This window comes from Eupeodes corollae, chromosome 2 (genome assembly GCF_945859685.1).
Source record: "Eupeodes corollae chromosome 2, idEupCoro1.1, whole genome shotgun sequence".
NCBI classification, from domain to species: Eukaryota; Metazoa; Arthropoda; class Insecta; order Diptera; family Syrphidae; genus Eupeodes; species Eupeodes corollae.
Window position 1 is genome coordinate 66,567,664 of NC_079148.1, and position 15,023 is coordinate 66,582,686.

Genomic DNA, 15,023 nt, shown 5'->3' on the forward strand with positions numbered 1-15,023 from the left:
GTTTTAAAAAATTATTACTTTTTTTTTACAAAAATTAAGCTTTAAGTATTTTTTTAACAATTGCACTTGAATGAATGATATAATCATGAAATCATCTTTGAGCTTATATATGAAATCAAAATTCATACGGAACTGAAAAGCATTCGTTTATCAGACTTATAAAAATTATGTAAATATTTGCAGTACTGCCATAAAGCCATTTGTACACACATGAGATGTGGTGTATCCGAAAATGAATGAAATATTTGGGTGCCGGTGCATATTTAATTGTGCAATATTTGAACGAAAACGTCATACGTAGGTTGATTTGATTTAAGAAAAATTTGTGTCGCACGTGGCGGTGAATTATCTCGAAATAAATGAATAATATTGGAGCGATGCAGATTTTAAAAAATATTGACATTTAAGTATGAACATGTATTACGAGTATCATGATAATATTTACCAATATTCCGCTTAAGTTTACTTTAAAATGTATATCAAAATAAGGAAACAGTTAAATTCTGATGCTACTATCGTAGTGATTTTGTCTACTGGGGTCACTTGGGCGAATACTCATTATAATTGTTATATTTTGAATCTCATTGCTCTTATTGCATACCTATGGCAAATATAAGAGTAAGTTTTCTTCTTAATTGAAATGTTTTTATTGTTATTGCACTATATTTAACAACGTCCTTACCGAATCCATAGAAGACTCGCTCGTTAAGTTCGGTGTAGAAGACATCATTCGAGAATGGATTATTTCCATGCTCAGTGGTAGGAAGATTCGAGCCACTCTAGGTAATATAATTGCAACAAAACACGTGAGTAGGGGAACACCCCAGGGCGATGCCCTTTCGCCTCTTATATGGCTTCTGGTCATGGATACAATTCTCGTTAAATTAGAGAGATGTGAAGTGAAGGCGGTAGCCTACGCGGATGATTTGGTGCTATTGGTGTCAGGAAAGTACACCTCTGTGATTAGTGAAATCACGGAGTCAGCTTTATAGAAAGTTAGCAGCTGGGCCACGAGTTGTGGACTAGGAGTTAACGAAAGTAAAACTGAACTGTTGCTCTTTACCACAAAAACTAAAGTACCGCCCTTCACGCTACCTCGACTCAACGGTCTATTTGGGAGTTATACTCGACCCTAAACTAAACTGGAAACTAAATATTGAAGTACGGGTTAAGAAGGCCTGTGTTGCTTTCTACGCCTGCAGCAAAATTTTCGGCAAAAAGTGGGGACTTCAGTCAAAGTTGATTTTATGGACGTACACAGTCGTAGTACGTCCAATATGGGTCGATTGTGTGGTGTCCTGCTCTTAGCAAAGCCTATAACATTAATAAGCGTAAGAAGGTTCAGAGAACAGCTTGCGTGGGCACCACAGGGGCCATGCGTACTTGCCCAACGGACGCCTTAAACGTTATTTTGGATCTTTTACCAATCGACCTTTGTATTAAATACATAGTTTCCTGCAGCGCTATTAATTTGAAGGAATCAAATAGCTGGTTGTCAAAACCTTATGGTCACAGCAACACAACGAAATTGATTCCCTCAGATATTATCTCGGTAGAAACTGACTACTGCACTCCCACTTTGAACCTTAGTAAGGGTTTTAAGGTTATTTTCCCATCAGAAGAAGATTGGGAGGATGACATCGTGTCGATAGGTTTCGACACAACCATATTTACTGACAGCTCAAAGATGGAGTGCGGAGTTGGTTCTGCGATCTTTTCTGAGTCCCTAAATGTAGCTAAATCTTTTAGGCTTCCTGACTTTGCCAGCGTTTTTCAGGCTGAACTGCTGGTAATAAGGGAGGCATGTAAGATACTTAAACAAAGCCCAAACCAAAACCGAAATGCGGCTATCTTCACAGACACTCAGACAGCTGTCAAAGCCATTAACTGGGCCACATCCTCATCTAAATTGGTCTAGCAATGTCGCGATGAGCTTGCGAGCCTGAATATTAACCTCGGTGTCACCCTGATCTGGGTTCCGAGCTTGCCAGGCAAGGATCCGCCCTTCATAGCTCACTTGCGGAAATGGTTAACATTCCTCTTGGTGCTTTGAATGGTAAAATCTTTTCTATCTACCAAACCGAATCAAACCAAAGTTGGAGCAATTTACCCAACTGCATTATATCTAGGAAGATATGGCCCACCTATAACAAAACCCGTACAAACGATCTTCTATGCAGGCCAAGGCAAGACATAGCTAGGATTGTTGTGGTTTGTACCGGACATTGGCCTATAAGAGTTCATGCGGAGAAGTTGCGCTAGTTGTAGTGACTAAAGAGAAAGTGAAACGATAATCCATTTCCTCTGCAAATGTCCTGCTTTGGCAAACACTAGAATGAAATACTTTGGAAAAGCATTCATTCACGAACTTGATGAGCTATCTGAGACAAAGATTAGAGACCTAATCTTTTTTCTCAATGCGACAAAATGACTCTGACATAATCGCTATGAAGCTTCTCCATAAATCTTTCCCTTTCTATCACAGGTCAAACGAGTTTTTGGTATCAAAACGGCGCACTTCAGCGCTAATTGGATCTCAGGCTAGGTTGCCTTGAGATAGCCATTTCTACCTACCCTCCTTTTTTAGAGGAAAAAAGGATCAGTCAGTAATTTCTTTTAAATTTGAAATTATATAGATTTCGAAAAAAACTTTTGTTTAGATATTTTATGTTTACTTGATTGTTAAGGTGCTCTGTCAATACCAAAGGATAACGATATCAGCCAAATGGTTTCACAGGTTACGATCTCAGGACTATATTCTTTACACTTTTTTTACACTTCAGAATTTCAGAAGGTAGTAAGCTTATAGCAAGCGTCAAACTACGATCAGAGGCTCTACATAAGTGCATGTGTTAGCCTAACACACGCACAAGATACAAAACATAATTACCATTTAACTATTGCAGAAAAAAAAAATAAAATGAGAACGTTTACGATAGTGGAGCACTGGTTCTGAACAACGATGGACAGTGTTATATAAAATACTCATTCGACTTAAAGCTTCATTCTTCCCATAGTTAGTTCTATGGAAGTCAATATGTATAAAATCAAATGTATGCAGGTGATGAGTTCCGCGTCGGTAGTTCAAATGTACACAAGATAGCAAGTAATGTGCATCAATTTTCATTAATGAGTTGATGAAAAAATACTAAGTCATTATTAGAATGCCTTTGATGGAGAGATTGCATTTGAAGAAGTAGAATACGATGTTCATAGGGAGGCAGATCATAAGGCTCTTCCCAAGGAAGACTCTTTTGGGCAAAGCGAATGAAATTATGTTTAATTGATTCAATACGTTTTCTATGAACTTCGTAATAGGGAGTCCATACCTGCGAAGCACATTCAAGATGAGGACAAACATGGCAATTATACAAAGAAAAAGAGTAACATAGGGATCATTGAACTCTTTGCCAGCGTTTTATTAAACAAAGCATAGAACTTGCCTTATTAACAATAAAAATAAATGTGATGTGTAAATTCTAAGTGGGAACAGAAATGTGCACCTAAATCCAAGATGGCTTCCCTGAGGAACACCAGATTGAGCAACAAAAGGTTCAGAATGACAATTTCTATTTTTATTTTAATCAAACATGACATTACGATAGTAGAGAAGTTGAAAAAAGTAAGTCCCCCTTTTCCGTCCGTCCGTCTATCTGTCTGTCCTGGGTTTTGAGTTAAGATATTTTTCATTATTTCTTAAGACTAAAAATAAAAGTTGTTCCAACACAAAATTTTCGGTCAAAAGTCCAAAATTTGAGTTTTCTCAAAGACGATCCGATACATTTATTTGTATACAATTTTCTCAGTTTTTTTTCTTAGATCGTTTTTTTACGGTCTATCAAGAACTAATTAACTGATCTCAATATTTTTTTTCTAAATAATATTCGATGATCAAAATATCAAAATTATTCCTTTGGGTTTAAAAAAAAATATTAAACTTTTTTGTTCCTAAATTTGATATATTGAAAAAAGGATTAACATGTCGTTAAAAAAGCAAACATAAAATGTTTATAAATATGTTTTTATTCACTACATACTAAAAATAATTTAAAAAAAAGAGGCTGGGATGCGACCCACACTGATAAATTCCCATCTCGTCCGTCGATTTGTCTTGCTTAAAAGTTTGTTGGTTTTCGTTTTGGGTTAAAGAAGTTGTCAGTTAAATTATTTTTACAAATTTTAAATGACCAAAAATATTGTTCATATAAAGAAATAGTTTAGTTTGAAAGTCTTGTTTTGTTAAATAGTTTTTAGTCGAAATCAAATGTTTATCTATTTTAAGAGCATTTCTTAAATTTAAGTTTTTTATGAAACGTTTTTTGATTTTCACTTTTGAATTTTAATAAAAAAAAAACTTATAAATATCGAAAACAATATTTTCTGTGAAATAAAAAGTTTGAAGACAATATTTTTAATTTTTTAAAAGCTATTTGAGTCGAAAGTAAATTTTTACCAACTTTTAGTTTTTTTTATTTTAGATTTTTATTTTTTGTGAAAAAAACTGTCAATTACATTTTTCTCAAAATTTTACTAATTGTTGACAACAATTTTTTAAAACAAAAACTGGAAATTTGTAAACATAATAAATAACATAAACATTAATAAAAAAAGGACTACCGATTTTCAAATCAAAAAATTGAAAAACTAAGTTTTTTGGGGAATAAAATGGCATTCAATATTTGAAGACAAACCTATTTTTAAGGTTAAGTTTCAAATATTAAATTATGGAATTATTTTTTTAACAGACTTTCTGGATACAAAAGCAAGTTCGTGTGACCCAATCGTGCATTGCTAATACTAAAGCAGTTAAAAACAAAAATTAACATTTAAATTGACCTGAAATACCTCACGAATCAATAAAACTAGCGACTTATGTTCAATTTTATAGTAATTTATAATGTAATCAATCAAATTATCATAGTTCTGAAAACCTATTCAATTAATATTTTTTTACTACTCAAAAAACTAAAAAAAAACTATTTGTCACCACAAATATCTTACAAACAAAAATTACCTCTTAAATAATTTAAGGCAACTAAGAATAAGGTTTTTGACACTTGGTAATATTTCTAATAAATCAATTCCTTTAAAAAATGGTACTAAAACCGATAAAAAATTTATTTTCGACTAAAAATGTCGCAAGCAAAAACAAATATTGTTGCCAACTTTTAGTTAGTTCTTACAAAAATTTAATAGACAATTTATTTTAATAAACACGAAAACCTACAAAAACTGATAACAAATTGTTTTCGACACAAGTTTTAAAAGATAAAAGAAAGATATTGACTTAAGATTTTTTATATCACACAAAATATTATCATTAACATTTTGCTAAAGTTTTAGAAATATTGAAAGACGGACACGATTGGGAAGTTATTAGTGTGGTTCACATCCAAGACTAGATAGATAGATAGATAATTTCTTTATTCTTATTAATGAATTCATATATTACATTGCGCTCGAATACATAGTTAACAATAACATTGTATAATAAGAATAGTTAGTGACAACAACAATTTTTTTAAAATAGTGGTGATGCCACATCGATTTTATTTTGTGTGGGGTTACAAAAATATAATGGAAGAAAAAAATTTAATATAAATTATACATAAATTAGAAAAATAAAAATAGTATTAGCAAAAATAAATTTGAAAATTAAAAAAATCTTTTTTTAAAAGTTAAGTTTCAGCAAACAAATCGTATTTGGTTATTTTTATAAGTTTAATTTTAGACAGTGTAACGTAGCAAAGTTTCTATTTCTTGGTGGTCTACGGCAAGAAGCCATAACTTTATTTCTTTTAAAAACGCGCCAATATTTCTTATTTTACGAACTTCTATAGGAAGCGTGTTAAAAAGTTTGCAGGAAGCAATGGAATAGGAGTTCCTGTAGCTGTCGTACGAAAATATGGGATATTTACTATATAGGAGGAATTACTTCTAAGACTTCGTGTGTCGGAAATCGGACTTTCCAAATATCCAGCTCTTTAAAAAAAAAAAACTTTTAAAACTTAAACAAAATATAAATGTCTAACGGGGAGAATTTTTAAAGACCTAAAAAGTTCCATTGATGGTGTTAAAAGATGGGTTTTACAAACGTTACGTATAGCTGATTTTTGAATAACGGTGAGTTGTTGTAGTTTGTTGACATATGCACCGCCCCAACAGGGAATTCCATATTGCAACTTGGAATGAAAAATGCCAAAATAAACCATCTTCAACAAATCTGAAGAGCAATGATTTTTCATGTGGTAGAAACAACGGGTGGATGAGAGAAGATAGTCTTTTAAAATAGAAATGTGCTTGTCCCAGTTAAGGTTTTGATCAATATAGATGCCGAGGTACTTAAAGTCTTCAACTATTTCAATTTCAAAACAGCTACCACTGAATTTAACGTTTGGATGGTATGATTGAGTATGATGACCATTACTCTCACCATAAAGTAACTTATGACTGAGGCAATCGTGAGAATGAAAAATGATTGGTATGTCAGGAGAGATACTACCTCTTAGGCTGAAAAACATTAACTTTGTTTTGTTGCTCACAATTAACTCATGTGTAGCAAATCAAAATCTTAGCAAGTGAACATCATAGTTAATATCTGAAATTAGATTCAAAGGACTATTGCTACAGTATGCAATTCCAAGGTCATCGGCAAAGGCTCTGACTTTACCTCGGAAAGGAAGTGAAAAAAGGGAATTAATATAAACCAAAAATAAAATTGGCCCAGCACGGATCCCTGTGGGACTCCCAAAAGACAATTTTTAGAGGAACTTTGACTCTTTTTTTTCTTCTTGTCTGCCTTTGGACAAATGTTAAAAAACTATACACTGGTGACATGGATATAATAAAACTTAAAACAATCAAGCAGAAGCAACAAGCAGCATGTGTTCACACCTTCGGGTTTTCTAATAGGGATTTGACGGCTTTTAATTTAATTTATGAACGCATCCTTTCGCTAATCGTCAAGAACTATCATTTTCAATTTATTAAGTAAACTTATCATTTTCATCATTGTACCCCAACGAGCAACGTCAACAAAAAATGTCTACCGAAATTCGGAATCATTGATCGCAACTTAAAGAGCTCTATGTCCAATTTTTGAATGATGAATTCTCATCCTAGTAGATATGCAATAAAAAATTAAGTGCAAAAATTTGAGCCATATATTCGTTGTGTGATGCTGTCGTATTAGTGAGGCAATGAGTTGGACGAAGTGTCAAAACTATTACTGCCATTCATTCGTCCGTAGCATACAATACAATCAAGCTCAAGAAAATAAACTAGCGACGTAGGTTCTCCGAGTTGGCAAATTGTCAATTGTATTATTGAAAAACCCAACGATTATTAAATAAAAAATTTAAATTACATTTCCTTTTTATTTATTTCAATATTGGTTTAAAGTTTATTTTTAAATCCATTCAAGAGTCAGTTAAAGTTAACAGGTTTAATATTAAAAAGATTTAACTAACTATCTGCAACAATAACAACGTCCATGTCCTTGCAGGTGGTAATCGTATTTTGGCCTCGAAGGACACCAATCATCACGATATCTGCGATCATGTAGCCAACATTTATCCCGACAAGGCCTATTCGCGATGACTCCAGCCAGAAAAATCACCAGAACAAACACCGAAAGCAAGTTGTACTTCATGTTTAAACAAAAATATTCGTTTTAAAATTGAATGATTTGTAAATACTTGAATTGTTGCACTTGAATATATGCTGTACAATTTTTAAAGACTCTATTTATATACTCAAAATATACGTAAAATTTAATTTTATCAATTTCTTTTTCATAAAAGATTAATTAAACGTTGAATAGCTTAATTCATAATGGGTGCAAAAATTAAGGCCGAATATATATTGTTACCTTATAACGGGCACATGGTTTTCCAAAGAAATTGTTACAGAAGTTATTCATTGTAAATATAAAATGTAAACCTACGTACAACAAATATGGATATTGGATACCTATTGAAAACCCTTCCATATTATTTATTGTTCTAAAGGCTTGATTATAAGTCGATTGGTTTTTAAGTTCTTATAATGGACATAATTTTCAAAAAAATGTTTAGTGTTACTAATATTTTTTTTTTCCAGAAAAGTTGTTTGAGTTCCACAATATTTTTCCCTGTGGCATTCATTTTTAATCATATTTTTTTATAAATGATTTAAACAATGCCGGTTTTAAAACAGTTTATAATTTATTTGGACAGCTTTTTGTAAATTTCTGGTATATAAATCATGTGTTTTCCTGAAATATCATCACTCGTAAAGTAAAACAACTGTTGGAGAATTACGAATTGTATAAAACATGAAGTACAGTTTAATATCGATGTTTGTGCTAGTAATTTTCATTGCTGGAGTCATCGCAAATAGGCCATGTGGAGATAAATGTTGGCTAAATAATCGAAAGTATCGTGACGAAAGGTGCCCATTGAAGCCCAAATACTCTTATGATATACAAAACTTAGGACGTTGTTATTGTTGTAGAAGTTAAAATTGACCTATTTAATTTTGATTCTACTTCTAAATTGACCGAAGTTGCCAATACTGTATTTAACAAAAATGTGTAACAAGACATTCCAATAAATAAATAAAATAAAAAGAAGCTTTGTGTTGAAAAAGTATGTTTTTTAGATCCATGACAATAAAAAGAGCCCCTTTGTCTGTATTTCTAAGACTTTAACAAAATATTAATAATCAAATTGTGTGCGAGATGAAAAAACTTGAAGAAGTTCCTTCTTTTATAGCCGAAAACCTTTTTTGTAAACAAATTTTCAAAAGAATTGTTCTAAAAATTTAACTAAAAATAAAAAAAATGTTATTTTAATGTCTGTTTGGTTGTTTTCGGACATTATTAATCGTACGCCAATTTTATCAATTTTGAGCATTTTTATAAAGTATTTGTTTGTTATTAAAAACAATATTTAATTAATTTTCGACCATTATCTAACGTTAACAAGAAAATTTGTACATAGAACAAAATGATTTTGAAATAAATAATCTTCATCTATTCTCGAAATATTCGAATCCAACAGAAGTTGTACAAATTTTGTGTGGTGTACAAGTTTTAAAAACTGTTTAAAATAGTAGTTGTTTTGAAATAAATTGAATTAAATTATTTTTAAGCGAAAATCTTTAATTTTGAAAATATATTCGAGTCGAGAATCAAAGTTAACTTTTTGTTGCCGAAAGTGCCAATTACATTTTTAAAAAATGATTAAGTTTTTGCCATGAAACCTCTAGGAAAATATCAGAAAAGTATTAGTTTCACTTTATATTTGCGTATTTGACAATAAAAACTGAAACCAACAATTCTATACCAACTTTTAAGATATAAAAGATTACAATTCAGGGCTCGGATTTTATGAAACAAAAGGACAACATTCGTTGCGTTCGAATCGAAAGCGTTCGTTCCTTTTTTCCGTGAAAAATGTCACCCAAGGTCTGTGTTAAACGCATGTGTTTTTGATTTTGTTGAAAATTTTAACTGCTAGTTTGTGGTTCATAGCTTATTAATTTCCCATAGGAAGTTATTGTAATGGGTCCGATTTTTCAAATTGAAAATTTTGACATTTCTCGACGTTTCAAGGTCCCTAGAGTCGAAATAAAAGATTTTTAGAAAATTGTCTTAGCTCAAAAACCAGAAGAGACATCGATTTTAAATACATTTTGTTATACAGATAATAAGGCAGAAAGATGCAGAAAGGGCTCTCAAGAAAATTGCGTGGGTAGTTTTTTTTTTAACATAACAGTTTGAATAAAAGGTGAATTTTTTGGTTATCTTACGAACCAAAAACGCTAGAGATTTGAATTAAATTTTATATAATATATTGTAACGTGATATCAAAGAAGTATATTTAAAAAAAAAAACCATTTAACGGTTTTGTTGGTACAAATTGAATATCGAATCAAATATCTTTTAATCAACTTGAAATTTAGGCTTCAAACTTATTTTATCTTATAAGAAATATTGTTTTCAACATTCTGAAAAATGTTGAGAAAAATCGAATTGACAGTTTTTTTTTACAAAAACTAAAAAACTAAAAAACTAAAAAAAAATTAATAAAAGTTGGTAAAAACTGATTTTCGACTCAAATATCTTTCCAAAACTTTGAGGTATTGCCTTTAATTTACTTTTATCTTTAAACAAATATTGTTGTCAACATTCAGTAAAATTTTGAAAAAAATCGAATGGACAGTTTTTTTACAAAAAATTAAAAACGGAAAAAAATTAACAAAAGTTGGTAAAAAATGATTTTCGACTCAAATGTCCTTGCAAAAATTTCAGATAATAGCTTCTTACTATATTTTACTTATAAGAAATATTTTTTTCAACAATAAGACACATTTTAAGAAGAATCGAATTGACAGTTTTTATACAAAAAATTAAAAACCTAAAAAAAACAAGACTAAAACTTGGTAAAAATTTACTTTCGACTTAAATAGGTTTTCAAAAATTAAAAATATTGGCTTGAAACTTATTTTAGTTCACAGAAAATATTGTTTTCAATATGCAGTAATTTTTATATAAAAATCCAACAGTCCGTTTTTCATAAAAAATAAAATCTACAAAAAATAGTACGCAAAGTTGGTAAAAATTGATACGAGTACATATAGACAAACTTTTAAGCAAGACAAATCGACAGATGGGATGGGAAGTTATCAGTGTGGGTCACTTCCCAGATTCTTTTATATACTTATAAAGCTCCTTAAAATGTAAAGAAAAAAATATTTCAACAACTTACCAACTAAAGTTAATATCAGGCTACTTGTGACATATGCGAATAAAACAATTAACAATGAGACAACTATTGCTTTTGGAATGCTTTTTTGTGGGCTGTGTGCTTCTTCTCCTGTTGTGGCTATAATATCGAATCCTATAAATGCATAAAAACATGTTGCAGCTCCTGAAAAAACCTTTAAGAAAACAAAACCAACATTAATTATAATATAGAAATTAAAACAAAAATAAACCTTACCCCACTCCAACCAAATGGTAAAAATCCTTGATGTTCAGTCCAAGTACTTGTATCAACATAAAACAGACCAGCCGTTATTATAAACACCCAGCAAGCCAAATTAAGAATATTGAGCGAATTGTTAAACAAAACTGATTTACTTGCACCCGTTGCAAGTACGCATGTCATTAGTATTGTGATACAAAATGCAATAAAATCCGGTGGTTTACCTTTACAAAAAATATAAAAAGTTTTAAGTCTTCAAATAAAATTAAGACAAAACACAAACCGAAAATCGTTCCAACATAGTCTGCCACAGTTTGACCTATTAGACCACCCGATAACGAATCAAAGCTAGAACTCAAAGCACATGCGCAGGCACTAGTACCTAAATAAATTCTAAGCCGTTAGATATTCAATAACTTCTAAGCTTATCTCTTACCTATTAAATACTCAAGTATCATATTCCAACCAATTACAAACGCAACAAACTCTCCTACGGCAACATAGGAATACATGTATGCAGATCCTGAAGTATTTGGCACTCGAACTCCGAACTCAGCATAACAAGCACCTTTATAAAATTATGTATATTCAAAATTTTCAATTCCTACAGTGACAAGCTTTAGAAAGAATTTTCTTACCTGAAAATATACTTGCAACTGCTGCTATGATAAAACTTAATATTACACCTGGTCCAGCAATATTTTTTGCTACCATTCCTGCAACAAGGTACATTCCAGTTCCACAACAAGATCCCACACCCAATGATGTTAAATCCAGCGTAGTTAAGCATTTCTTCAAAATACAAATAGAATTAATTAAAGTTGTTTAAAATTAAAAAAACTAATATTTTGTATTTACTGTTAGTTTTGGTTTTGTATTTCGAGCACTATCATTGGGAACGTTTCTAAGATCTTTTGTGCGGACCAATTTCGAAAAAAGCGCAACTCCAGATGAAACTCCAGCTGGCAATGGAAATGGAAACTTCATCTAAAAATATTAATAAACAAAAATAATTTAGATATTCCATAAGTAAAGAAGTGTTGCTTATGTGGCTATAACTTGGGAGGCTTAACGCCCACTTTAATAATACGGGTGGCACTTAAATGTCTCTAATAAAGTCAATGTTAGTGTATAAAATAAGTTTGTTTTTGTAAGGAGCCGAAATTTAAATTAATATTCCTGTAAGTGAACATGGTAAATTGCAGCCTTCAAAAATAAACTACAGATCCAATATGGCAGCCACGTCATTATCAATGTGAAGATATTTTACGTAAATGAGTTAGGACACAGGAAGGATAAGCAACTACTCCAAGCTCTTTAGGAGTGTACACAATTGTAAATATAAAGAGAAATAAGAGGCAGATAATAGCCCGAGTACGCTTTAAGTAGAGTTTGATCAGAGCTGCCCGATTTATTTATGAAACACAATGAAGAACTAAACTGTCAATAGTTTTAGAATTTCAAAAGAAGATGTCTTTTTGCAACATGACAAATGTTATTATTTACATATTCATAGACACAATTCATAAACGTCAGAAGCATATGTCTATACAAAATATAAGACACCGCTTAAGAACACTTTCAAACAGCGTATGTCAGATAGTTAAAACCTTACTGAGCAGACATTAATAACCTATAGTCCGAGCCATGAGACATTACTAACTTAATCTGACAAATCAGACATAATTAGAAAACAATATGAGACATTTTACCAAACCTTATTTATTTAATTTTGGTAAAGATGTTAACATAGGTTAGGTTAGGTTAGGTTATAGTGGCTGTCCAAGATGGAAACGGACACACTTAGGCCAGTTTAATGGCCCATTGTGATACCACATGAATCTTGAGGCTTCCTCCTAAGCTCAATGGAACCAGTTAGAGTCCCTTACGAAACGTGAGAGGCTGATTATACTGATATGACTTAGATCGTTTAGATCGTTAAAGAAGAATTCTCCTACGTAATTCTTGCGTTTTCGAGCTAGAGCAGGGCATGTGCAGAGAAGATGAAGAACCGTTTCATCCTCTTCCTCGTCCATACAGCTTCTGCAAAAGTCATTTGAGAATACGCCTACTCTCGTGGCGTGCTTTCCTATTAGACAGTGTCCGGTTATGACACCTATTATCGAGCTTATATGCGATCGGCTTAGAGAGAGCAAGCACCTTTAACGTTTTAAATCCAGTGTTGGCCAGATTTTTTTTGTGGCTTGACACGTGGTGATGTTGGTCCACCTGATGCCTGCCCTCCTCGTAGCGTCTTGCATTAGTAGCAGTTTACAAGTAGCGATTGGTATGCCAGTACTTGCCAAACGTGGTAGGATGGGCTGTACTGTACCGTTCCTGGCGAGTTCATCTGCCTTACAATTACCTGGAATGTCTCTATGGCCCGGCACCCAGCAAAGGTGAATATTAAACTGCTGCGCCATCTCCATTAGAGATGCTCGACAGTTATGGAATGTTATAGAGTTTGTAGAGACAGAGTCCAGATATTTGATAGCGGCCTGGCTATCAGGAAAAATACGGATATCAGATGTTGATATCACGTTTTCTTTGAGCCAAGACAAGACTTCCTTAATCGCCAAAAGTTCCGCCTGGAACACGCTACAATGATTGGGAAGGCGGAATGAGAGACTTAATTTCATACGTTCAGAGTACACACCACCACCAACCCCTTCTTTGGTTTTTGAGCCATCTGTGTAAAAGTGGATTGACTCATCCTCTAAGAATGTCCTATCCTCCCAAAAAGATCTGGTAGGTATAGAAATCTGGAAATTCCTGTCGAATTGTAGTTGGGGGATGGTGTAGTCTGTGTGCTTTGGAATTGATTCTAAGTACCTTAGAATTACGGAGTGGCCAATATTGTTGTTAGTCCACTGCGATGAAGCATTGAGGCGAATAGCAGAGCTTGCAGCTATTTGTTTGCTAAATATGTCAAGAGGTGTAAGGTAGAAAAAGGTGTCAAGTGCTGCAGACGGGGTCGTGCGAAGCGATCCGCTTATACATAGGCAGGCTGAACGTTGGACTTTATTTAACTTATCCCTGTTTATACCTTTCTCTAAAGCAGTCCACCATACTGCCACACCGTACGTTAAAATCGGTCTGATTACCGATGTGTATAGCCAATGCGTGATTCTGGGCTGTAAACCCCATTTATTACCAATAGCTTTTTTGCAAGAAAAGAGGGCTACAGTAGCATTTTTGACTCTTTCCTGTACGTTGCGTTTCCAATTTAGTTTTTTGTCTAAGACAAGAACTAGGTATTTATCCTCGTCTGATAATTTTAATTGGATTCCTTTAATATAAGGAGGGTTGACAAATGGAATTTTGTATCTCCTCGAAAATAAGACCAGATCGGTTTTGTGTGGGTTAACACCCAGTCCACACCGATCAGCCCAAAGTATTAGTCTGTCCAAGGCATTTTGTAAGAGTTCTTTTAGGATGTTAAGATGCTTTCCTGAAACTGCTATAGCAACGTCGTCCGCATAGGCTATCACTCTGAAACCCTCCGCATCCAGACTAGTTAGGATTTCATTCACCACTAGGTTCCAGAGGAGACGGGATAGAACACTACCTTGCGGTGTCCCTCTACTAACGAATCGTCTGCAAGAAGAGTTGCCTAGTTTTGAGTTAATTATTCTGCTAGTAAGCATTAAATGAATTAACTCCCGAAGGGAACTCTCTACATTTAGAGATGTCAGTGCAGATGTGATTTCAGATGTGTCCACGTTGTTAAAGGCACCTTCGATGTCAAGGAAAGCAACCAAAGTGAACTCTTTATGATGGAGGGAATATTCTATGGTGCGTACTAAAGTGTGTAACGCTGTTTCCACCGATTTACCCTTACAGTAGGCATGTTGAGGCGAAGACAGAAGTCTTGTATCGATACGTGCCCTTAAATGGATATCAATCAATCTTTCCAGTGTCTTAAGAAGGAATGATGATAAAAGGTGTTAACATAACTGGACCTATAAAAACGGAGATAATCACCAAAATGCAGTTTTGGCAACTATTGGATGCTCATAACTTATAACCTGGACACTATATTTTTGAGGCACT

The 15,023-nt window shown here is 33.0% G+C and overlaps 1 protein-coding gene across 2 annotated transcripts in view; it reads right to left on the minus strand.

Moving 5' to 3' along the window:
* The window catches only part of LOC129946960 (probable cationic amino acid transporter), a 38,322-nt gene that overhangs the window by 7,923 nt on the left and 15,376 nt on the right, over positions 1-15,023 (minus strand). For both annotated transcript variants that reach the window (XM_056057344.1, XM_056057345.1), the window contains exons 3-8: positions 11,829-11,957; positions 11,609-11,762; positions 11,407-11,538; positions 11,254-11,352; positions 10,986-11,194; positions 10,752-10,923 (exon numbers count right to left, since the gene is read on the minus strand). In XM_056057344.1, coding sequence (XP_055913319.1) covers positions 10,752-10,923; positions 10,986-11,194; positions 11,254-11,352; positions 11,407-11,538; positions 11,609-11,762; positions 11,829-11,957 — 895 coding nt within the window. The remainder of the gene's footprint in view (positions 1-10,751; positions 10,924-10,985; positions 11,195-11,253; positions 11,353-11,406; positions 11,539-11,608; positions 11,763-11,828; positions 11,958-15,023) is intronic.